Here is a 24883-nt window from a genome sequence, read left to right as displayed (position 1 = left end):
GTGTTACCCTCGTTAAATAAAGGCATTATTATTACTATTATTATTATTATTATTAGTTTTATTATTATTATTTTTACGACGCGGATGGTGACGAGAAGGTCAAAAAAACAATAGGTTTTAATAGCAAAACAACAACTTTGCACGCGCACCACGCTTTTTTGTGCATTTCTCTGCCCCTGTTTTTGCACGACCACGACGTAAACATGCCTAATTTTGCGTTTTATGGAGGACGTAAACAAACAACGACGAACTATTATTTTTCTCTCTGTACTTGGATACGGTGCCTAGGAATTCAACTCCAGGAGGGTTCGCCTACATTTGACTAAGTAAGTGGGTAGAAATAATTGCGATAAAGACTCCCGATAAAACAGGCCTCGTTTAGAGAGGTTTTCGAACTCGCGCTGGACTCGAGGAAATGGTGCCTTCAAAACTAAGAGATTGGTGGCAGTTACGGCCTATAAACAAATTGCAATAATCACTTGAGGTAATGAGAGCATTTTTGTTCAAGGAAAGGCAGGCAAAGCTCATGGTTAAGCGCGATCGAATTTTCACGCGGTAGACGACTTTCGACCTCTTGAATCAAGTTTCTCTCGATAACAACTTGGGTGCTATGTGGTTTAACTTGTAATTCTGGGGATTGTGAACCTGGAAAAAGGAAAAATGGGAAGACCGCTCAAGCAGCTATTTTTCGTCACAGTAAGTGGAATGCAATGAGCCTGCCATGGCCATTTTTTTTCCTTCTCACTGTTGCGCTTCGCTTGATGAACTTAAAACAAAGAAAAAGAACTTGAACTTTGAACTTTATTTTTATTTAAACACGGTAAATCTATCAGATAAAATAATAATAATAAAAAAAATTACAATCTACTTTAATCTATATAAACATGATCTAAAAATTTAAATAGTAAAGATGGAGAAAATAAAGAAATTCTGCTTTACATAGATGCCGTGTGCGTTTTATCGATTCAGTCAAAAAAATCGCGACAACCATTTCGAAAAGATTTAAGTGATTTTGCTTGCCGCAATTCAGGGGACAAGCTGTTCCAGATAACCGCACCATTATAGCTAAAGCTATTTTTCAAGAAATTGGTGCGGGGCAATGGAACAGCTAGTTTGTTTTCAGAGGTCCTTAAATTATAAGGTGGATTATATTTAGTGAAAAGAGAACCAAGATAGTCGGGCGCAAGACCATGTATAGATTTATAGACCATGGTGGCCACTTGTATTTGTCGCTGAGTTTCCAACCGTTTCCAGTTGAGTTGCTCAAGAAGAGGATCAGCGCTTGTGTCATAACTGGAGAAGGTTAGAATACGGGCAGCCCGGTTTTGCAACTTTTGGAGCTTATTCGAAAGACTTTTGTTACAATGCCCCCAGACCTCGCTGCAGTAATTAAAGTACGGTTGAACTAAAGAAAGGGACCTCTCGCAGTCTTGAGTAGCCTTGTTCATGCTAAGACCCGGGTAAGAGTATCACTCAAAAGTAAGTACTACAAAGATTATCACGCCCGGTAAGTGTAACTTGTGAATGGACCACCCCGATCTTAAACAAGAAATTGTCTAGAAGTAAGTCATCACGGAAGCGGACTGAAACCAGACAGGTCAATGGTTACCGAACTTTCCAGCGGTAAGTGAAAGGCGTTCTACATCAATTGTTTGAAATATATACATTTGAATGAGATGGTGATGAACTTAAAAGATATTGCGGCTCTCTTGTTGTTTTACATTTGTTTTAACATAACCTTCCAAGAATTTATTTTACTTTTGGTTTTAAATTTTGGTTTTTTTGGTTCCAGCTTAGAGACGCAACCAAAAAACACAACCGACCAAAGAGAAGAATTAATAGCGTGCGACTATTTTTCGAGAAGCGCAACCCTTCCTCCAGCTGGCCAATTCCGCCAGATTGAAGGAGACAGGTTAATAATTTTATTTTTCCACGCACTCTTACACCATTCTAAGCTATTCTTATCAGCCTAGATTCATCTGGCGCTTCAAGATCTTCGGACGAAGGATCAACAATTTCTACATTTTGAAATAGTCACGAAACATCGTCATTTCTGCATCAATAAAGTCAAAGAAGTCCTTCTTCGAAGCCCTTAATCGTCTAGACGACCGTTTAACCCTTAGCCCCTTTTAAAGAGACCCCTTGTCAAAGCAAGCTGAGAAATCTCATGTTTTCGCTGTGGGAAATCTCAAAAACAACATCAGCCCTACATGTACGTTACATTATGTCCGATAGTTTTCGTAACTCTTTATGATTTTTTGGTCCCAAAATAGATGACGAAAGTAGGCCTTTTCAAGTCCGGCATTCTAGTTTTTGGGAAAAGAATCGCGGCCATCAGTAAAAATAACCAAAATAGATTGATCTGGGAGCTGTCAAGGAAAGCCGCTATCCATGCTGTTGAAAGATACCCTTGAGCATTCGAAGGCCGTCTCTCGCTTCCCAGAAGACTGACAAACTGCTCTATTTTTACAACTCGAATTGAATAAAAGAACTGAGCTTTGTTTCAAGCGCTCGAAATCCCAGCTTGGGTGGATACTACAGTAAAGGTTTAGTTATGGGAAATCCCGCACGGATACCCCTGGAAATTCCGTACATTTCCCCAAATATTTAGATTATTTTACTTCAGCTAGAGTGTTGGTCTTCTGTTTCGTTTTGTTTAGACTAGACAAAGAAAATTAATTCAACAACGATCAATCGGAAATTTCGCATTTACCGTACAAAAGTATTTTACACGACGGATCGAAAGCTAGGATACCCTGCGATCAGGGTTTTCTCTCCTGCATGGCTTTTCGAACGACTTTGTTAACGCTAAAAGCCATGGAAAAGAGAAACCTCTGCTCGCGGGGTAACACTAGGAAGGATAAAATCCGGCTGTTCTTTACTTTCCAGATTTAGGGGAACCTTCCTCCATTAACTACTTAGAAGAAGGGTTAAAAATGGTAATATAACAGTAAATTTCCAGACGCCTTGTATTTTTTCCAGTAAACATTTGCAACATGTGACAATAAAGCCACCTAAAATAGTTTACATGAACAATGTCCGCATTCTAGAAGTGTATATGTCATAAAAGATCATTGTTGGGGATAATTTGTATTTCTTTGAGACTGTAGAAAAGCAGTGAAAGATTTAATAGAAGTACTGTATACCGTTAAGAAGTGGTCGGTTCTAGAGGCTAATACACTGACAATCGAATGCTACATTCAAGAAAAAAGAACAAACGACTACTAAATTGGAGAGATCAGATTAATAAAACATTCATGACCAAAACCGCAGTAAACAGGATCGGATATAACGATGTAACAAACCGTTTGCTCCAGAATCTGGAAAAGAAAAATTGGCCAAATTAAAACCGCATGGGAGCTCGCTTACCAAGAATTGTCATCAGGGAAAATCCTTCTTAGCAAGGCTAATGTCGCTAATCGATACAATAAGCCGGGAATAAGAAACAGAAACCCCGACAGAAACGTAACATTGAAACGTCACTTACCAGACAAGCAACTGACAGATACAGCAACGCTGTAATGAGGAAAAATCCCTGCATTTTAGGCTCGTTTTTGCCGTGCTCCGGTCGCCGCGCACTGATGAATGCACCTGGTATATGCACTGAAATAACGTTAAGCTTTGGCAAGTTCACACAAATAGGCGTTGACTCATTTCTGTAATATGAGAGATTGATCTCCAGCGGAAACTGCATCACTGATGGAATCTTTTCAAAACTACGTTATCTGATCGCTTATTGCGATAGTCTTAAGTTTTCACAAGATTTCCGTGGGATTTCAATCTTTTTCGCATAGCGTTCGTGTTAGCAAACCATGTTTTTGATAACGAGAAGATAACAGCATATACTTGCCTTAAGAGTCATCCTGTCTAAATCTCTAATGATCAATAGAGTGATCTTGTGTTGTCTAACGCTTGGCCCTATAAAATTCCTGTTAAATTCCATTTTCATGAAACGGTCTAGAGTCATACTAAACAGTTTAACCTTACTTTATTTTTTCTACAGATAGAAGGCAAAACAGGATATGTTAAAATTTTTTCAACATGAAATAAATTCATTTGTTTATTTAATTGGTGTTTCCCCTGTGAAACATAATTACTTTACCGTATTCATCGATAGCTTTTATCGCCCGGCTGTTACTGACAGACAAAAATTGTTATTTTTTTTATAAATACATTTTCACGATATTTCCCATAGTTGAATTTGCAAAGATAAACTTCGTATTTTCGACCTTTTTCATTCCAAAACACTGTTTAAGAATTTGACGCCTGAAGGCGGGAAAAATATATCGATCTCGCGATATCCTGTGTTGATATGGGCAGACGCATTTTAAAACCAGAATCACCCATCAATATCAAAGAAACCTTTTAGGTACCTAATGAAATTAACTCAAAGGGTATTTGACCCCTCCACACCCAGGTTAGCGTCAATTATAAACACTTCAATGATCAATAAATGTATAAGAAGTTTTTTAGTTCTTTAAACTTTCGGCATCGCGAATGAAATCCTGCGGTTTGACCGTTCCCTCAGAACCTCCGGATCTTTGGCCTCACTTTAGGTGGCGTTGGCTCTTTCGGTTATGCGGCTCATTAGATCGAAAGAATACCAATGATGTTCCTAGAAATATCACAAGATTCGTTACAAGCCAAAATGGTTGGTAGTAGCTATTTATTGATGATGCGTCCGTTTTTCTAGCCTGCGAATACAGACTTCTCTCCTCGACGTTCAGCGCTGCTGGAGACGTTTAGCCCGCATAACAGGCGCTTTACGAGCCAAGCGAGGCGAACGCGGCTTTTTGCGCAAAGTGCTAGACGAGCTCGGGCAAAATGCCACGCGCGCCTCCCTTGGCTCATAAAGCGCCTGTTATGCGGGCTAGGAGACCTTTTGCGGTGAGGGTCTAAGTGCGTCTAAGAGCGAGGAGAGCGACTGTTTTCGCAGGCTACCGTTTTTCTGCATGTACGCGCTGCCTGGTTAGCTCAGTTGGGAGAGCGCCGGTCTCCCGACAGGGGCACCCAACGACAATTTTTGGAAAATATCTGTTCGGAAGACGATTTGAGATCTAGAATTTTCGGAACATTTGTCGTAAAATTTCTCGCTTGCCTGCCTCTCCTAGGATTTTCGATCATCTAAAAAATGGTAGAACTACCCATTTTTAACGGATTTTTACCCTAAAAAGGTCACCTAGAGTTTTCGGGTGCCTTTTTTCTGGCTGAAATTTTTGAAAAGGTAAGTTTTGATCCCTACAATTTTCGCATCATTAGACTTTCAGCTAGGAAATCCGAACAGATGAAAAATTTTTAGGGGACAAAAATATGCCTATATCTACCTTTTAAATACTAAAATACGTTCAACAATGCTATGTTTAAGTGGTTTTGAACTATATTCTCGTTGGGTGCCCCTGTCCCGAGCGGGACCGGTCGCGGGTTCAGACCCCTGCTGGACCAACCCTCAGGGTCTTTAATGGTTAAGAATATAAACATAAATAACAAAACAGCAAAGAGAAAAGCGTCTCACAGCACTTTCACTGGTGTTCATGTGGGACGTAAAAGAACCCACACCATTGTTCGAAGAGTAGGGGACGTAGACCCCAGTGGTGTGGCCAACCTCTATGGGTTGTGGGATTGGGTAGGAATGGTAGCTTGCATGGGACCTATGAGTCCCGTTCGTGTCCATTCCCCCTGGGCAGGCCTGTGTCCAGAAAAGCAGGTAAAAAAAAGTAATGATGATGTGACAAAATACGTTTTTCCCTTTTCCTCCTCAAGCCCGCCCTTCGTTATGGAAAAGTCTGCAGATTCCTAACTGAGAATCTTCCAACAGACCGGATGAAAAATAAAATTTCGCGTCAGTACTTCCGAGTATAACCGATTCGTTACGTTTCGCGGGAAGACGTTTTCGCAATGATTCTTTACGACGCGTCCTGTCCAACTGCTCTACTTGGAGGCAATACATTCAGTATTAAGTTAGATCTCAGCCTCGTTCTAGTCGTCCTCGGCGATTTCGGAAGTGACGTCACTTGTCAAGCTTGTCGGGAAAATTCGCCGAGGACGCACTCGGTTCCAAGACTCCTCAGGTAACTCAGATAGCGCGAACTGGCCTGTGTCAGGCCTGGGTACGAGGCTGGTTAGATCTCTTCTTGGGCGACCGACCCCACCGTCTCACAGTTGGCGGTCACGTGACCTATCTCGTGCCAAAATTATGGATACAGCCCTAAATAAACTGTAAATACAACAGAGAGAGAGAAAGAGTATCAATAGTTCTGTCGGTTTTTTAGGTTTGAGACTCTTAACAGTGAGTTTTTCATGTTAGTTTGAATAATTGAAACGGAAATGACATCTCGTCGAAGTGACAATCGCTCTAATTTGTAAGCGTTTTATACTCGTCTCCTGGTTTCTTTTTGCAGAACGTTGCCACAGCTACGTCATGAACACATCTTTTCACCGCCAGTTTAGTTATGTGTTTTTGCAAGTTGTAATTCACTGCATTTCGCAACAAGACAAATAAGAGTATTCATTGTTCAACGTCGTTTATTTCAAAGAATACCACTAAATACACCCTTAAAATATGTACCAACAAGTGAGATAGATTAAAAAGATGGAGAAAACTATACAATACAGACAAACCATGTTTGTCTTTCCAGCTATATTAATTATACATTGCTTTAAAGGGGACTGTTCCAGATTTTTTTGTACGGATTTCTGTTGTTTTTTCCCGAGGATTATGAATGAGTTTGAGACTGGGTATATATTTGTCAACACAAAAGGAACCTTTTTTAGTTTACATCCCACTTTGAAAATATATTATCGTTTTCTTAAATAAGTATAGTTCCAATAATTCTTTTTTTTTTTTTCAATATTAATAACAACAACTGTTAAATATATGTCCATGCCCTTTTTCCGTAGGTAACAAAACATACGTGTGCTAAGAACAAAATAATTACTATTTCCCACTTGCTTGATTTATTTTGCTCTGTAGTAAGCCCATAACAAGTTCAATAGCTTCCGTTCTTCTAATCTTCTTTGCCTCTACACATCCGGTCAATGCGTCGTGAAGCATCACTTTAAAATCGTTTTCCTCTGGAGGGGAATGTAACAGGCCTCGTCTGCTCCCAATATCTGCTAATACACTGCGGCAAACGGCGTAATAGTTTTGATCTCGTATTGTCCCTTGGCAGAGCTCAATTGGGAAAAAAGACAAGCATTTCACCTCTGTGTTTGCACACTGGTTATTGGTCTTTTTCTTTTCAGCTACAAAAAAGAAAAAACAGATAAAAATGCTGAGGCGGCAGAGCCTTTTGAAACGTGGCGGGGGTAGGGGGGGGGAGCCTGATCGTCCACTCATCAATGCGCATACCCCTAACTCAGGTTTTTTAAAATGCCCTTTGCCTTGTTCGTTGGCATAAACAAACCTCTTTGCAATCTAGTGTGTCCGTAATCGATTTGTGATAATACATCAGTACTCAGAAGGCAGTTGTTCAGACGGTCCTTCTTCATTGTGCTTCATAGGTAGTTATTGAGTCCCCTCTGAGGGCAGAAAATGAGGGCTATGAAGTCGCTGATGTCACAGGTATTGTAATTCACACGTAAAAGTGTTTTTTTGGCACCAAAACATTGGGGCGGGGGGGGGGGGGGGTCTGCTACCCCAAGTTTTTGTTTGGGGGGCTACACACCCCCCTGCCCCCCTGCTCTGCCGTCTATGAAGTGATTCTGACATCCCTAGCCATTTGCGTATGGACTCTCAAAGAAAAAACCAAAGAAAGAGATAGCATGGAAATGATAAGCAAACTCATATGGAATTGGACTGGTCATGTGGCGAGAAGAACAGGCAACCGTTGGACAACCCGTATTAGGTTCTGGACACCCCATGGACACACAAGAAATCAAGGAAGACCAAGAATGAGATGGAGGGATGGCTTGAATAGTTTCATAAAACCCTGGCCCCGTGTTGCACAAAACGTGCGCCAAGTCAATGGGGATGGCCTACGTCCAACGCTGTTAGTTTGTGAAATATAATGTAGTAAGCACCCTCTTATAAACAAATACCTACATTTCAATTGCTTATTTGAGAAAGATGATATTTTTTCTCAAGATGAACCATTTTGTTACATAGGGCTGATTTCAGCTAATTTTAACAATCCCCCTTTCTATATTATGAAAACTACATGACCATTTGCAAATCTACCTGTGACATTTGACTCTGTCAGATCCACCACCAATACTTGCTCTGCATCAACCAGCTTCACTGTCCTGTTAGTGGATACTGCAAAATTACCCATAGAAACCTCCTTCAAATACAGTCCCCAATGTTCTTGATTGCTTGTCAATCGTTTTGCTATCTTGATAACTTTTAAGGCAAGCTTTGCTCTCTCTATCCAAGGTTCTGACAGAAACAAATCAAGAGGAAGACCAGCATCCTCAACAACAACTGCTCGGCCACAGATTCCATATAACTTGGGAAAAGGCCAACCATTCTCGGCAGGAAACAGCTAAAGAGGTTATAAGAGAAAAAGTTATAAACAACAACAGAAAAATAAGCAACCCTGGTGACAATAGGGAGAGAAAAATTCATTTGCCATTTGTAGCCTTCTCAATAGCTAGTCTCTCGCAGCATCTTTCCAAGTCTTAATTCTTGGTGGCTAGGAGACGGCCTTGCAAACTATAGCAACCTACGGGAAATTATGCCAAGGGTAGGAAGCAAAGAAAAAAATGAGTGGGATCTGGGAATGCAAGGCACCAAAGGCAGTATGTTTGGATCCACTGTCCCGTCTCATTTACCCTGAAGAGAGAGGAGACATGATTTTTGACAATAAGGTGGATTACATACCCTCAGCACTTCAATCAAAATATTTCTGAACCTCATGAAAAAAGGACAGCAATTAAATTATTGTTGCTGTTGCACAAAAGCATTCAGTTCCCACCTGAAAGATGACTGGTTCCTGATTCGAATATAAAGAAGAAGTTAGGTAAAGCCTGTTATTGTGGTTAACTTGTTGATCTCCTTCTGTGCTGTATATCTGCTTTAGTTTTGTCATCAGTCTTAGTGATGGACACTCCATTGTGTCTTGTATTGCACTGAAAACAAAAGAGAAAAAAAACTTGAGGGTTGAAATGGCTGACTCACCCAGGGTTTTCATTAACAATTCTAGTAGAAGGAGAAAGGTGTAACGTTACAGGAGAATATTTTAAAACAGGCTCCACATCTGAGTGAAAACTAATCAAAGGCTACCGAACGTTAGCCAAAGAATCCTGTATAGTAATCGGAGAATTCTCTGATCTCCCTAGCCTGCGCGCAGATGAAATTAAACTCTGGTTAACTCCGTCTGCGAAACAGCGCCGAAATCCTTGTTCTGGACTTCCAGCTGTGTACCCAGATTTGAGTACACGCCACGATTGGCCAGTTAAAAAAGGCCTTTGTTTTGTTTGTCGTGATCGCCAATCAGGTTGAAGGGAAATTCGAAACGCACTTCCGGTAATTCGTTGAGTCCGTTGGGGGTTCAGAACAAGGATCTCTGCGCTGCTTCGCAGACGGTACTAATCAGAGTTTAGTTATCGTCTGCACGCAGGCTATGATCTCCCATGCCAAATCAACACCCTGACTCTCCACAGATGTCTCTCATTGAACTCCTTACTGGTCTTGCACAAGTTGGGATGGAAACGAGGAAAGCAAGGGAGAGAGACCACTGGGAAAAATTGGTCAAAACATTGTTCTAAAAGTTGAAAAGTCCTTTCCAACTTTGTAATTTTGAGCCATCCATTAGGGTAAAATTATGACAAGCAACAGCAACAAAAGACTAGATGAAATGGCCAAAAACGACATACAGTTGTGTGTAAAGTAGGGTTGAATACTGACAGGGGTGTGGCCTACTCCCCAAAATGTTAAATGACCATATTTGTAATTCAGATTAGGGACATACATACCAGTGGTGGAGGGGCCGAAGGACCCAAAAAATTTTGGGGATACTGGGCCTTCCCCCCACCACCCCCCCCCCCACCCCCACTTATCTCAGGGTCTGGATCCAGCACTGATACATAACCCCCTAAGAGGGCCTCATTAATTTGTCTGCCATCTTGAAAGCAGGATTTCCAAGGGTCCCTTCTCTCTTCTCCCGTTTAATCAAACCCTACTACCACTATGCATGTTACACAGAGGACTGGCAGTAACTGAGTCAGTAAAAGGGTTTCATTGAAGAATTGTTTGTGAAGAGATTCAACTGCATCAATTATTGCAGATTTTATCAACTGATGCCAGATATATTTGGACACGGCATCCCGATGTCAGTTTTTAATTTTTTCAGAATATACTTAAAGGGCCATGGACTACCTGTAAACTATATAGCTGATTAAACTAAGCTAAGGCCTATTTCAAACATTGCCATGCTGAACTCAATTGAGTGAATTAAATGCGACTTTAGCAGCACAACAGTAGCATGATGTTTGAGACCAAGTCGTGCTACTGCCGTGTAGCAAGCCTCGCCTTGCTACACAGCAGTAGCTCGACTTGGTTTCAAACGTCATGCTACTGCCGTGCCAAACTCAATTCATAAATCGAGCTACAGTCGAACCAGCTTAGCAAGGCAGTAACACGATGTTTGAAACAGGCCTAAACTCCACATTAAATAAAGTATCTTATGTTATCTTATCATTACCAACCTTTCTACAGATGAAGGATTAAGAAATGAATTCCATGCTACTTCTCGAACTCTGCATGGAGAATTTATCTTTCCAATTAGGCTGCAGAGTTCATTATCAATTTTGTAAAACTCGCTAGCATTTCCAAAGTGCTTAATGGAAATTCGTTCATCATTCCACAAGCTGTGAGCTCTGGTCTTCCAATCTTCACTTGTTGCAGTAACTTTCTTGTGTCGCAATTTAACATTTCTTTCTAAAATCCCCCGGCAAATAGATTTATTGTGACCAAAGCAAACAGGACATTCATTGAGGCCAATTTCATCAATGGTAAGCCAAACATCAGTTACTTCGTAGCGGAATCCAAAGTCTATTATATTGTATCTGCTGCGTAGTTTTGCTATCCACACAAAAAGAAATACTGTACCGAAAAGAAGGAGTAAGAGGTATGAAGTAGTTCGCCATCGTTTCGGCACAAAAAATGCCAATATTATTCGCCACATTTGATCAGCATTTCGGAAGGTGCAGTAAGATCCCGTCCCGCCACGATCGGCTTATGAAGAAGTTATTTACGTTCCCGATCCAACCAAAACAAACTTCCAACGGGAGAAATAACCAGTCAGGTAAAGTAATCAAAGTTTATGTCGTCCAAGGTGAAAAAGAAAGAACTGAATAGGCACGATCGTCCGTGAAATCCGTTTCAACAAGGCGCTAGTTTACATGAAGTCGAGGCTGTTTCAGAAAACACCTGTGTACATTACCTATGTTTGATTAATTTCCAAGTCAACTTGAAATAATAATCATTTTGTCGGAATAATGTTATGATTGAAATGGCTGCCAGTGGCGGGCAGGATTTTTCTAGGAGTAAAGAACAACTTACAGATGGCGATGGTGATGGGGATGAGGATGATGGCGAAGAAATATTAGATCCGCGAGTTAAGGTAGAGAAAGGCTACAGAACTGATAACAACTCTTGGTCTTTTAGAATTAAAAAGTTAGGATTACTGCTACAGTGGCGGAGAGTTAGATATATTTTTGCTTTTTGGATCGCGTTCATCATTGAATCTATTTTTTTCACCATTCAGGGCGAACTCGACCGGCTGAACTCCTCAACCGCAGAGATCAATCGTTTGGAACAAGACCTCGAGGTATACGTATTGCTTACTCTAGTTGCTAGCATTTGGTCCGTGTTTAATATTTTAGGGATAAACAATACCGAGCTTATGTTGTCCCCCTTACTGGAGGATGAATACGTCATATTTTGACGGCAATGTTTTTGTTGTAAGCTCAAGTGCTATTTTAAACTCTTTTAAAATGTTGTTAGAAGGATTATATTGGTGTTATTTAATAAAGAAGAAATCGATCAATTCACATGTAAATGAAGATGCATTATGTGGGCAAGCTTTTGTTTGAAATAATCCTCTCAGTGTGTGCCTTAAAGCTTAGAGAGCAGAAGTGGGCGATTTCAGGAAAAAAATCCTGCTAACAGACATCAAGAACTAAAGGAAAAATTATTTCATTGTGTTAAAATTCTTACATTTCGTAATAGAGGAGTTCACGCTCATAGTTGCATCATGGGTCAAATCAGAGCAAGATGGCGGGAAATGAGAAGATTTGTATTAGAATTCAAAGCCAGCTAATTCTTCCTGAATTCGTACATTTGATGCTTTCTCTTTGAAAAGAACAACTTACGGGTTCAAAGAAACAATACACTAAATCTGGAATGCAAAGAAGTCTGTGATCAGTTTTTAGAAAACCTCAATTTTTCCACACAGTTTCTGTAATTTTGATACTGTCAAATTACAGAAAATGTATGGGTAAATCAAGGTTTGGCTCGTGAAAAGTTTGGCGTCTGAACTGGGCCTCTGGGGGATTACGTATGTCCCAAGTCTGAAATATTTTAAAGCCTTTCGTTTCATGTATTGAGGAAAAAGGCATGTCACTGTCGGGTTTTTTCTATTGTATTTGCTCTTTTGTCTGATCAACCCATCTTTTTGTCATTCGTTGTTATTTCTGCTGTCTTATGTCACTGTTTCAAGGCCATATTGCTTGTCGGAATTTACCCTAACAGGGCCTCGAGCGGGAAGTTGTGAAAATTTGGAGAAACAATGGGAAGGGAAGGGGTTCTAGCATTATTCAAGAATCTTTTAATCACATATCTAAATCTTGTAAGAGTTGTACAAGTCAATGATAAAAACTCTGATGATCCCAGTTTTTGCTTTTACCGTATTTATTCAAATAAGCGCCCAACCTCAAATCAGCGCCCACCTCGGATAAGCGCCCATCCTAAAGGCAGAAAAAGTTAATAAGTACCCACCCTTGAATAAGTGCCCACCCCCTACTCCTCCCAATCAAACTCAAATAAGCGCTCACCCCACCCCACCCCACCCACTTGAGTGAATAAATTCTAATAAGAGACTTCTAATAAGAAACCTTGCTTTGTTACTTCTTCAAGTTTTGTTATTAGCATTTATTGTTTTGTTACAAAATAAACATAATTCACTTGCTGAAAATGGTGAAAATCTTATAAGCGCCCAGCCTCGAATAAGCGCCCACTCTCAAGGTCCAAAAATTTAATAAGCGCCCAGGGCGGTTAATCGAATAAATACAGTACGTTAATATCAATAACTGACTTAAAAAAGAAAAAACATTTATATTTATAATTTATAGATTTTTTATGGGTAAAATTAATGGAAAAGTGTCAAAGATGTAGAAATGAATACTCTTCTTCATAATCAACTATCTTCAGGAGCTACGAGCAACATTCAGGCAGACCCTGACAGAATCAGCATACGTTCTCAAGAGTCAGTCAGCCTTTCTGGGAAACTGCGTCAAACAAGCACGACCTTATTATGATGCTGTGCGCAAAGCAAAACAGGTTTGACAATTGTGATAATATTATGATAAATTAAATCTAAAAGCAGTGAATACAAGTCACTGGGTTCCCGTGGGATCTTTAACATAACCTGACAGGTTTTTGAAGGATCTTAGTTGGATCCTAAACAGATCGAATCTTAAAGAAGATGTTGGCAGAGATTTTGCTGTTAGGATCTTAGCATCAGGACCTGAACAATCGATGAAATCGATAATTGATGGACAATCGATCACGAAATTTTTTGAGATTATTGATTATCATCGATTATCAATATCAATCGATAATCGATAGGACTCGATCAATTAACATAATAGATAGTTATCAATATGCAATATCAATCAACTACCTATTCAGTCAAACATTTCAATTTTCAATTTCATCGAGTACTTAAATAAAGTTACACATTTTGATATCATTGCTTTTTATTTAGTAAAAACTGGCGGGTAGCAATGCGTAAACTTGTTTATTCACCCACACGTTTCGCACGAGTTTAAGATTCATACAAACGTACTACGGATATGTGTGTAAGAAAAACAAACCCCACTGTTATGCTTATATGCTTCAACGAAACAGCTGGCAAATTAGGCAAGGTGTGAATTATTTTATGCGTGATGTAACATTTGGAGCCAGTTTGGCTAAGTATTCTGCACAGACATATAAAGAGAGAAGAAGAAAAAGAAATAACAATGATCTTAATCGTGTTTGAATGACGACTACGTCCCAGGTTGGTTGAATCTTTGCAATGAACTCGAACCTAAATCGATCAAGTTTGTACTACTGATAATGAGATATGTTAATTGTCTTAATTATTTGTGCTGTTTTTCACGGAGCCACATCGATGAACAATTCTCAAACTTAAATGCTATTGAGGTTTAAAAATAATATACGATCTACATACACTCCCGCGATACCTGAAGATACGGAGACGTGAATTTGGTGCCAATCGATGGCAATTGATGAAATTCGCGACCACTTAAGTGTGATTATCGATTGATCATTGATTGACCGATGCCAATCAATGCTAATCAGCAGTAATTAATCGATTGTCATCGATTGATCGATTGATTTTCCGACCATCGATTTTCATCGATTGTTCAGGTCCTGTAGCATCCTGTTGGGTCCTATGGGATCTTTAACATAGGGACTTGGACATGCAGGAACTTGGTAGAATTTTGAACAGGATTTGAAACAGGATCTTGGTCGGATCCTAACAGGATTTTAAACAGGATCATGGTTGGATCCTAAAGGGATTTTAAACGTGATCTTGGTAGGTTTCTAACAGGATCCTTAGTACTATTATCCTATAGGTTTCTGTGAGATCTTAACAAGGACCTTATATTGGACAGGATGATTCTGGCAAGATCTTAGTTGGATCCTAACAGGATTTTGCAGGATCTTACATGGTTTAAGTACAATATAGCATTCTCTAGGTTCCAGTATGTAAGAACTCAGCGATTTTATTTTAATGGGGATGATTTTTTCAGTCACGGATTGAGACTCAGAACGCAGCTTTGAAATATGAGAGAGCTTGTAGCTCACATCAAGCAGCCAAGAAAGTTTTGGCAATGGCTGAGCAGAAACTAGTTTCCACATCCAAGGAACATAAAGTGCTGGACCCAACATGGCAGGAAATGCTGAATCAAGCTGTACTTAAGGTTTGAATCCCCATTCATTATTTAAGTTAACTTTTGACATTTAAACTTAAGCTTCAATTACCTTCTGAGGAAGCATCTTCCTGACAGACAAGCCTGTATTGCATTTTAATTAGCATTAGATAGACGTGCTATGGTTTGCCTACTTTCCATATAGTGTCTTCCATTTCGGAATTAAAAGAATGTAATGTAACGTCATGTAACGTCATGTAATGTAATGTAATGTGTTCATTAACTGTTATAACAGTTATATAACTGTCATATAACAGTTGTAACTGATATAACAGTTACAACAGATATAACAGTATATATAACTGTTATATGACAGTTATATAACTGTCATATAACTGTTATAACAAACAGTTATATAACTATATATAACCGTTGTTGTATAACTATTATATAACTGTTATATAACAGTTATATAACTGTTTGTTATAACAGTTATATAACTGTTAAATAACACATATATATAACTGTTATACAACAGTTATATAACTGTTTCTTATAACAGTTATATAACTGTTATATAACAGATATATATAACTGTTATACAACAGTCATATAACTGTTTGTCAGTTATACTGTTATATAACTGTTATATACAGTAGATATATAACTGTTATATAACACATATATATAACTGTTATATAGCTGTTATATAACACTATATATAACTGTTATATGACAGTTATGTAACTGTTATATAACAGTATATATGACTGTTATATAACTGTTTGTTATAACAGTTATATAACTGTTATATAACAGATATATATAACTGGTATATATAACTGTTATACAACAGTCATATAACTATTTGTCAGTTATACTGTTATATAACTGTTATATACAGTCCATATATAACTGTTATATAACAGATATATATAACTGTTATATAGCTGTTATATGACAGTTATATAACAGTATATATGACTGTTATATAACTGTTATAACAAACAGTTATATAACTGTTGTTATATAACAGTTATATAACTGTTTGTTATAACAGTTATATAACTGTTATATAACAGATATATATAAGTTATTGTTATATATATAACAGTATATATAACTGTTATATGACAGTTATATAACTGTTATATAACTGTCATATAACAGTTATATACAGTATATATATAACTGTTATATAACAGTTATATAACTGTTTGTTATAACAGTTATAACTGTTATATACAGTATATATATATATAACTGTTATATAACTGTTTGTTATAACAGTAATATAACTGTTATATTTATAACTGTTATATAACAGTTATATATAACTGTTATATAACAGTTATATAACTGTTTGTTATAACAGTTATATAACTGTAATATACGGTATATATATAACTGTTATATAACCGTTATATAACAGTTATATAACTGTTATATAACAGATATATATAACTGGTATATATAACTGTTTTACAACAGTCATATAACTGTTTGTCAGTTATACTGTTATATAACTGTTATATACAGTCCATATATAACTGTTATATAACAGATATATATAACTGTTATATAGCTGTTATATGACAGTTATATAACTGTTATATAACAGTATATATGACTGTTATATAACTGTTGTTATATAACAGTTATATAACTGTTTGTTATAACAGTTATATAACTGTTATATAACAGATATATATAAGTCATATAACAGTTATATATACTGTTATATAACTGTCATATAACAGTTATATACAGTATATATATAACTGTTATATAACAGTTATATAACTGTTTGTTATAACAGTTATAACTGTTATATACAGTATATATATATAACTGTTATATAACTGTTTGTTATAACAGTAATATAACTGTTATATTTATAACTGTTATATAACAGTTATATATAACTGTTATATAACAGTTATATAACTGTTTGTTATAACAGTTATATAACTGTAATATATGGTATATATATAACTGTTATATAACCGTTATATAACAGTTATATAACTGTTATATAACAGATATATATAACTGGTATATATAACTGTTTTACAACAGTCATATAACTGTTTGTCAGTTATACTGTTATATAACTGTTATATACAGTCCATATATAACTGTTATATAACAGATATATATAACTGTTATATAGCTGTTATATGACAGTTATATAACTGTTATATAACAGTATATATGACTGTTATATATAGTTATATAACTGTTTGTTATAACAGTTATATAACTGTTATATAACAGATATATATAAGTTATTGTTATATATATAACAGTATATATAACTGTTATATGACAGTTATATAACTGTTATATAACTGTCATATAACAGTTATATACAGTATATATATAACTGTTATATAACAGTTATATAACTGTTTGTTATAACAGTTATAATACAGTATATATATATAACTGTTATATAACTGTTTGTTATATAACAGTTACATATAACTGTTATATAACTGTTTGTTATAACAGTTATATAACTGTAATATACGGTATATATATAACTGTTATATAACCGTTATATAACAGTTATATAACTGTTTGTTATAGCAGTTATATAACTGTTATATACGGTATATATATAACTGTTATATAACCGTTATATAACTCTTTGTTATAACAGTTATATACAGTATATGTATAACTGTTATATAACAGATATATATTACTGTTTTGGAACTGTTATATAACAGTTATATATGTACTTTTTATAACTGTTATATGACAGTTATATAACTGTTATATAACTGTCATATAACAGTTATATACAGTATATATATAACTGTTTGTTGTAACTGTTATATATAACTGTTATATAACAGTTATATAACAGTTATATAACTGTTATAAATGTAATGTAATGTAACGTCATGTAACGTCATGTAATGTCATGTAACGTCATGTAAAGTCATGTAACGTCATGTAATGTAATGTAATGTAACGTCATGTAACGTCATGTAATGTAATGTCATGTTATGTCATTTAACGTCATGTAACGTCATGTAATGTAATGTAATGTAACGTCATGTAATGTAATGTAATGTAACGTCATGTAACGTCATGTAATGTCATGTAATGTAACGTGATGTAATGTAATGTAATGTAACGTCATGTAACGTCATGTAATGTAATGTAACGTCATGTAACGCCATGTAATGTAATGTAACTTCTTGTAATGTCATGTAACGTGATATAACGTTTCATGACGTTACATGACAGTTATAACAACTCGAAATAGAAATAAGTAAATGTAAATGAAAATTTAAGTGGGGGAGATTTTCTCTGAAACAGGTGTCGTTTTATTCAAGTATGTCAGTTTTCGCATTTTTTCAATTTTCCATTGAGCTAGTACTTTTGTTGCTAAATCAGAGGAATTGGGGGTTTTTCTAAGAATTTTGCATTTTAGTAATAATATTTCTGAGTTTGCAGGATCCTGATTTTTTGAAACAGGACTCCCCTTTTTATTTTATCTCTCACTGTTTTTCTGTTGGAGAATTAACTTCAACTTTGTTTGGTAGGTGATGGAATCTGATAAGGAGCGAGTTCGGAGTGAAAAGGATCACCTACAAACTGCACGTGCATTCTCTGAGGCTGGGAATAAAGTGAAAGAATTAAGAACTAAACTTAAGTCTGCCATCAACAAGTCCAGGTAACCTAGGACCTTAGTAAACTAGAAGTCTCCAAATTGTGTAACAGAATGTTTTTCTTGTTTTGCCTGATTCACAACCTTTTTTGTCCAGCCAGGAGTAAAATCTGTGTCTGTGACATTTTTTTTTTTTTAGGTAGATCTTAATTTCCTGAAGTAGTCTTCATCCAAAATTATATTAATCTTGCAAAAGCCCAGTCAGAATCAGCAGGCTGTCACCCGAGCAGTGTCTCCTCTTCTTCCCTGCCCTGCTTCCTTCCCCTCAGTCCTAGTTTTATACCTTGCCCTCATGCATCTTGTGCGCTTCTCGTACTTAAAAGCTAAGAGGAAATGAAAACAGCTGCTACACAGGCTGACATCAGTTTGGTTGGTGTATAAAACCTTAACATGTATGTAACATGTACAATCAAATCACTCAACTGTCTCCCAGTAGATTTACTCTGAGCTATTTAACTGATGCATCTGTTCATTTCTATTGCAGACCATATTTTGATTTAAAGATGAAGTATGACTCAATATTAGAGGTATTTACTGTGTTATTCATTTCGCTACGTACTTATTTTATCACCCTTGAATACAGAATACACGATTTTCAGGTGAACGATGGCAGGCACAAATATAGAGCAAGCAGCACCAGTTATGAGACACGTGCACCTTCCCCCATTGCGCATATGTTATGTCTGGCACTCCTTGCTCGATATTTAGCTCTTGCCTTCACCATGCTGAAAAATGCACAATAATTGATAATGCCTGTTCTGCAGGCTAACCCTGAAAACCCTTTCCTGGGTGGGCACTTATTTGAAAATGAGTGGGAGGGGTTGGGGTGGTGCGCGCTTATTTGAGGCTGGATGCTTATTAACATTTTCTACCTTTAGGATGGGCGCATATTCGAGGTTTGAGGTTGGGTGTTATTCGAATAACTAAGGTACTGTGAAAAAGATACCAAAACCTCCTGATATAAAACATCGCTCTTATATAGTGACTACTGGGGTCTTAAGTTCAGGGTCTTACATCCATAGGTCTTACATCCATTGGTGTTATGTTCGGGGGTCTTATTATCAGGGGTCTTGAATCCAGGCTTCTTACAACAAAAAGGCGTATGGCAGGGGGTCTTTCAGCCTTCAAGGTGTCTTAGATTTAGGTGTCTTAAATGCAGGGGGTCTTACAAGCAGTCTTCTTACATCCATTGGACTTCCGATCAGGGGTTCTTACATCCAGGGGTAGGGGTCTTACAACAGGAGGTCTTACAGCCAGGGGTCTTACAACCAGGGCTCTTAGAACTAGAGGTCTTACAACCAGTGGTCTTACAACCAGAGGTCTTACAACCAGAGGTCTTACAACCAGGTGTCTTACAACCAGAGGTTATACAACCATCGGTCTTACAACCAGGGCTCTTACAAACAGAGGTCTTACAACCAAGGGTCTTACAGCCATCGGTCTTACAACCAGAGGTCTTACAACTATGTGTCTTACAACCAGGGGTCTTACAACCATGGTCCTACAACCAGGGGTCTTACAACCAAGGGTCCTACAGCCAGGGGTCTTACAACCAGGGGTCTTACAACCATGGGTCTTATAACCATGTGTCTTACAACCAGGGGTCTTACAACCAGGGGTCCTACAGCGAGGGGTCTTAAAACCATGTGTCTTACAACCAGGGGTCCTACGGCCAGGGGTTTTACAACCAGAGGTCTTACAACCAGGGGTCTTACAACCAGGGGTCTTAAAACCATCGGTCTTACAACCAGGGGTCTTACAACCAGGGGTCCTACAACCAGAGGTCTTACAACCAGGGGTCTTACAACCAGAGGTCTTACAACCATGGGTCTTACAACCATGTGTCTTACAACCAGGGGTCCTACAACCAGAGGTCTTACAACCAGGGGTCTTACAACCAGGGGTCTTACAACCAGGGGTCTTACAACCATCGGTCTTACAACCAGAGGTCTTACAACCAGGAGGCTTACAACCAAGGGGCTTACAACCAGAGGTCGTACAACTATCGGTCTTACAACCAGGGGTCTTACAACCACGGGTCCTACAGCTAGGGCTCTTACAACCAGGGGTGGCGTGTTAATAAGGTATAGTGATTGAGTGAGCATGTGATGCGATCACAAACTTTGTGTTCTTAATCAGTTATCCCCAAATCGTGCACTGTATAACCTGGAGTCTTGCAACGAAGGGTCTTTTAACCAGGGGTCTTATAGGCAGAGGTCTTACAGCAAGGTATCTTACATCCAGGTGTCTTGCTTTTATGGGTGTTTTGAGTAGGAGTCTTACATCCAGGGGTGTAACGTTTAGTGATCTTACGACAAAGATTCTTACATCCTGGGGTCTTACAATCAGGTTTCTCACGACCAGCGGTCTTACAGCCCATTGTTTTTCACATTCAGGGGTTTTTACATTTTTTTTTTCTTCGTCGGTGTGTTCTTACATCCAGGGGAATAAGTAGTCACTATATAACAGCAACGATTTAGATAAGGTTGTTTTTGATTTTTTTTACAGTATTTGATGTGTCGCCTTTTCCCAGCTGCTAATAATGATCCGAATTTACACTTTTTGGTTTGACCAAGTAAGCAAAAAATCGGGATTCTACTGTAATTTCCCTCGACGTTTGCAGTGTGTACAAATAAGCGTCCATTTTTGTTCATCTCCTGTGATGTTTTAATGTATAGGCTTCTTCTTTCTCTGCCCCTCCATGTCGTCAAAGTGAAGGCGTTAGCATTCAAATGTTATTCACCTTGGTCCTCAAAATGGACACAGTCTGAAGAGGACTTCACAAAAAACATGGGACAAGAAACAAAAACAGTGTGCTTGAGGGGGAAAGACAGGCGAGGAGGAGTTCGTATGTCTTTCTTCCTCGTGCGTACCGTTTTTACAACCCTGCGAGCAGTGGTTTCTCTCGTGCATGGCTTTTAGCGTTTACGGAATCGTTCGCGTGGCTTTCCTGTCGTCTAGTTAGTTTGTTTACGCCCCGTGAGAAATCAACTATGCGACAGACAAGCCACGCGAACGACTCGGTTAACGTTAAAAGCCATGCGAGAGAGAAACCTCTGCTGGCAGAGTACGTTTTGACTGACGCTGGCTGGTAGAAACGAAAAGAACAGGGAACAAGCCACAGGTGGTCACCATCATTTCCAGTATGATACACCCCTTGGGGAATCTTCTTATGCGATATGTTTTCTCAGGTTTTGACATGCTTTTCTTCTTTGTCCAGGCTCATAAGCAACAAGTTGAGTGCACTCAAGAAAGTCTTCAAAAGGCAAAGCGAAAGTACTCCCTGGCTCTCAAGAACTTAGAAGGAATAAGTGAAGAAATTCATGAGATGAGGAGAAGCCGTGAAAGCCTCGACATTATTTTAACGGAGCGAGAAGAGGGAGTTGGGGCAGAGTCTCCGATTGGTGATCTTTCTCATGATGTTGTTAGAACTGAAGGCGAGTTATCTTTACAAGACTTTGCTAAGTCTTCACCAAACAATCCTATGTATGGATTCAAAATTGCCGTAGTTTCGGCCTCAAGAGAAGACGGGCAAGAATTAAAAGGCCAGACAGTTTTAAACCCCATGGAAGAAAGGGATGGAGTCCTTGAAGGGTGTAGTGCTCTTGATGAACAAGAACTTAATATTCAAGTAAGTAAACACGAGGAACTTTCTTGGGGAAACGGGCTTGAATGCGAGGCTTCTATATGCCAAGATAGAGTTGAAAGCAGTGAGGAAATGACTGAACGGTGCAGTGCTGAGTCTGCTTTGAATCCAGTTTGTCAGGATGAGACCGAAAGCCTTGTCCGTTGCACTGAAGGAATAAAAGAAAGTGGAGCTGTTGCCTCTTGCTTACCGGATCACAAACAACACGTACGGCTTACAGAAGTAGATTCAGTTGAGCCTCAAGAAACGTGCTTCACAGCTGAAAACTCAGGGGATGGAGACGACCAGACCAGCGAAACGCAGACCAGCGAAGCTGAAAATGTTAACAAGTTGGATGTAAATACCATTGAAGAATCAGTTACAGAAAAGGAGTCTATCACAGAAGAGGAAACCGCAGATAAGGCTGTAAATGAAAAGGTTACAAAGCAGCTTTTAAGTGACAGAGGGGAATTGAGTACTACGGATGATAATGAGGACAGATCAGGATATATAAGCGAAACTGCGACAGAATCTGCCGACATTGTGGCGAAAGAAACGACCATAGAAACAGGTATGGAACCTGCGACAAAGACGAAAACACAAACTGTGACAGAAAAGGCCTCAGCAACAGCGACAGAAATTGTGATGGACACCGCCACCACAGAAGCAATGACAGAACCTGCGACATTGAATACAACAGTAACAGAATCAGACAAAAGCACGGAATCAAGTACTGTGACCGAAACTGTTACAGAAACAACCACAGAAACTGCGGCAAAGGCAAGCACAGAAACAGCGCCCGAAACAATGGCGGATGGTTCGTCAGAAACTGTATGAATTGTGAGGTCACTTTCGAAACAATGCATACGAAACTCTACTAATGGGCACCTAGTGCTTTAATCCTTCACTTCTTAAGTATTTACTCGCGTTAACTCAGCTAAGGCTAAATGTACGTACTCACATTGGTCATTCCTCTTCGACACCTGGGGAAGGGCAAAAATCGACCTCCCACCACTTATGAAGGCGTGTCATTAGAAGACCATTGCCTCTGTTGTAACTTTGGCTTAATCTTTGTGATTCACCTTTCATGACAACTGACGAAATACTCATAAAAATGTTTTAAAAAGCCACAGACTTTTATTTGGGGTGATTTAGCAGCGACAGCAAGGGGCTTCACAAAGACAATGGTATGAGGCCAGGTGATGAAATCGTTATCGTCTATAGATATGACGATAAAAATCTGTCGATTATCATTGGCAAGGATGCTTACTGAAAATGTAAAATAACGCTTTTAACCGATTCTTTGACTTACTATGCGTTATCGTTTCATTTGAAATGAGTTGCTTACTAAAATCTGTTGAATAAAAATTATCTTCCGAAAGGGGAACGCTCGATAACAAAATTATGTTACCATGTCCACGTTGTTTTAGAAAATCCCCAGAAAGCATCCTCGTCAATTTTATAGAGGAGTTCACGTAATGAAGCGTAACGCGTCGTTGGAATACAATCGGATTGTTCAACCGCGGGCTGTGACCTTTTGCAGTCTCTAGTTAACTGCAGAGGGTGTATGTAGATTTTTATGTTTAGTCTCGGGGTAATTATTTCAGAGCAGAGAAATTATAGCTTCAAGCAGATAATTTAAAAACTGTCAGTTTATAGTTTACGTAATGCTAGCTAAAGCTATATTTATTCACCAAAACAGATGATAGGAATTTTTAATTATTTAACGTTGTGGCGCTATTTTAAGTAGAAATCGTGATGGGAGAAGTTTCGTGAGTTGTCTACCCATCATTATCCATACGTGCAAATAACCCCATGATTATATACTTAAGAAATTAGAACAACTAGGACCGGGTTTATTTGCTGAGTTCTATTTAAATAGTCTCACTGAAAGCTTTAACCTCAAACCCAAGAGTTAAATGCAGATTGTAAACTACCACAGGAAAGTACTGCTCAGTAGCTTTGATCTGGAAGATCACACTTCAGGATCTCATCCATTCACTCAAAACGGAGAACCACCTTGTACAGTATTAGTATTATTAACAGCACCACAGGAAAGTATTGCCCTGTAGCTTTCATTTGAAGAATATAACAAAAGTGATAAATAGAAGAAGTCTGTAGTTGTGTTAAATCAGCAGTTAGAAAATATACTAGATAATTACTGAAATGTGTCAAATATATACCCTTAATTTATGGCTTAAAAGAGTTATTAAAGACATCATACTCGAATGCTAATCGTGCCATTTCTGTTCCGAAAACGGACTGGAATGCTCAGATCGGCGGTGACACTATACCAAATTGGAAAGGTGTCGAAGGCAGGTACAGTATGGAAGCAACCAATGAAAGAGGACAGAGAACATTAGAGTTTGCCGAAAGGCACAAGTTAGTGATCGCCAACACACTATTTAAACACAAGCGATCAAGGTTGGTAAGTTGGCATGCTCTAAACGGTCGGAGCTATCAAATTAACTTCA

At 38.2% G+C, this 24883-nt stretch overlaps 3 protein-coding genes across 3 annotated transcripts in view; 1 reads left to right on the top strand and 2 right to left on the bottom strand.

Annotated features, from left to right (window-relative positions):
• The window catches only part of LOC140930215 (SPARC-like), a 7768-nt gene extending 4068 nt beyond the window's left edge, over nt 1–3700 (bottom strand). The window contains exon 1 of the mRNA XM_073379879.1: nt 3488–3700. Coding sequence (XP_073235980.1) covers nt 3488–3694 — 207 coding nt within the window. The 5' untranslated portion in view covers nt 3695–3700. The remainder of the gene's footprint in view (nt 1–3487) is intronic.
• Nucleotides 3701–6504: 2804 nt separating this feature from the next.
• Nucleotides 6505–11318, bottom strand: LOC140930213 (divergent protein kinase domain 2A-like). Its single transcript, XM_073379877.1, has 4 exons — nt 10645–11318; nt 8913–9066; nt 8177–8480; nt 6505–7242 (listed from the first exon to the last, which is right to left on the bottom strand). The coding sequence occupies exons 1-4, from the start codon at nt 11121–11123 to the stop codon at nt 6935–6937; spliced, it is 1245 nt and encodes a 414-aa protein (XP_073235978.1). The 5' UTR covers nt 11124–11318; the 3' UTR covers nt 6505–6934.
• Nucleotides 11319–11391: 73 nt separating this feature from the next.
• Nucleotides 11392–24638, top strand: LOC140930212 (uncharacterized). The gene is made up of 7 exons (XM_073379876.1): nt 11392–11561; nt 11706–11768; nt 13370–13498; nt 14980–15150; nt 18660–18790; nt 19269–19311; nt 22005–24638. The coding sequence occupies exons 1-7, from the start codon at nt 11442–11444 to the stop codon at nt 23244–23246; spliced, it is 1899 nt and encodes a 632-aa protein (XP_073235977.1). The 5' UTR covers nt 11392–11441; the 3' UTR covers nt 23247–24638.
• Nucleotides 24639–24883: the final 245 nt, after the last annotated feature.

The sequence above is a fragment of the Porites lutea genome, chromosome 3 (assembly GCF_958299795.1).
Source record: "Porites lutea chromosome 3, jaPorLute2.1, whole genome shotgun sequence".
In the NCBI taxonomy this organism is placed as follows: domain Eukaryota; kingdom Metazoa; phylum Cnidaria; class Anthozoa; order Scleractinia; family Poritidae; genus Porites; species Porites lutea.
Note: the sequence above shows the minus strand (reverse complement) of the source record. Positions and strands in the feature narration are given on the sequence as shown.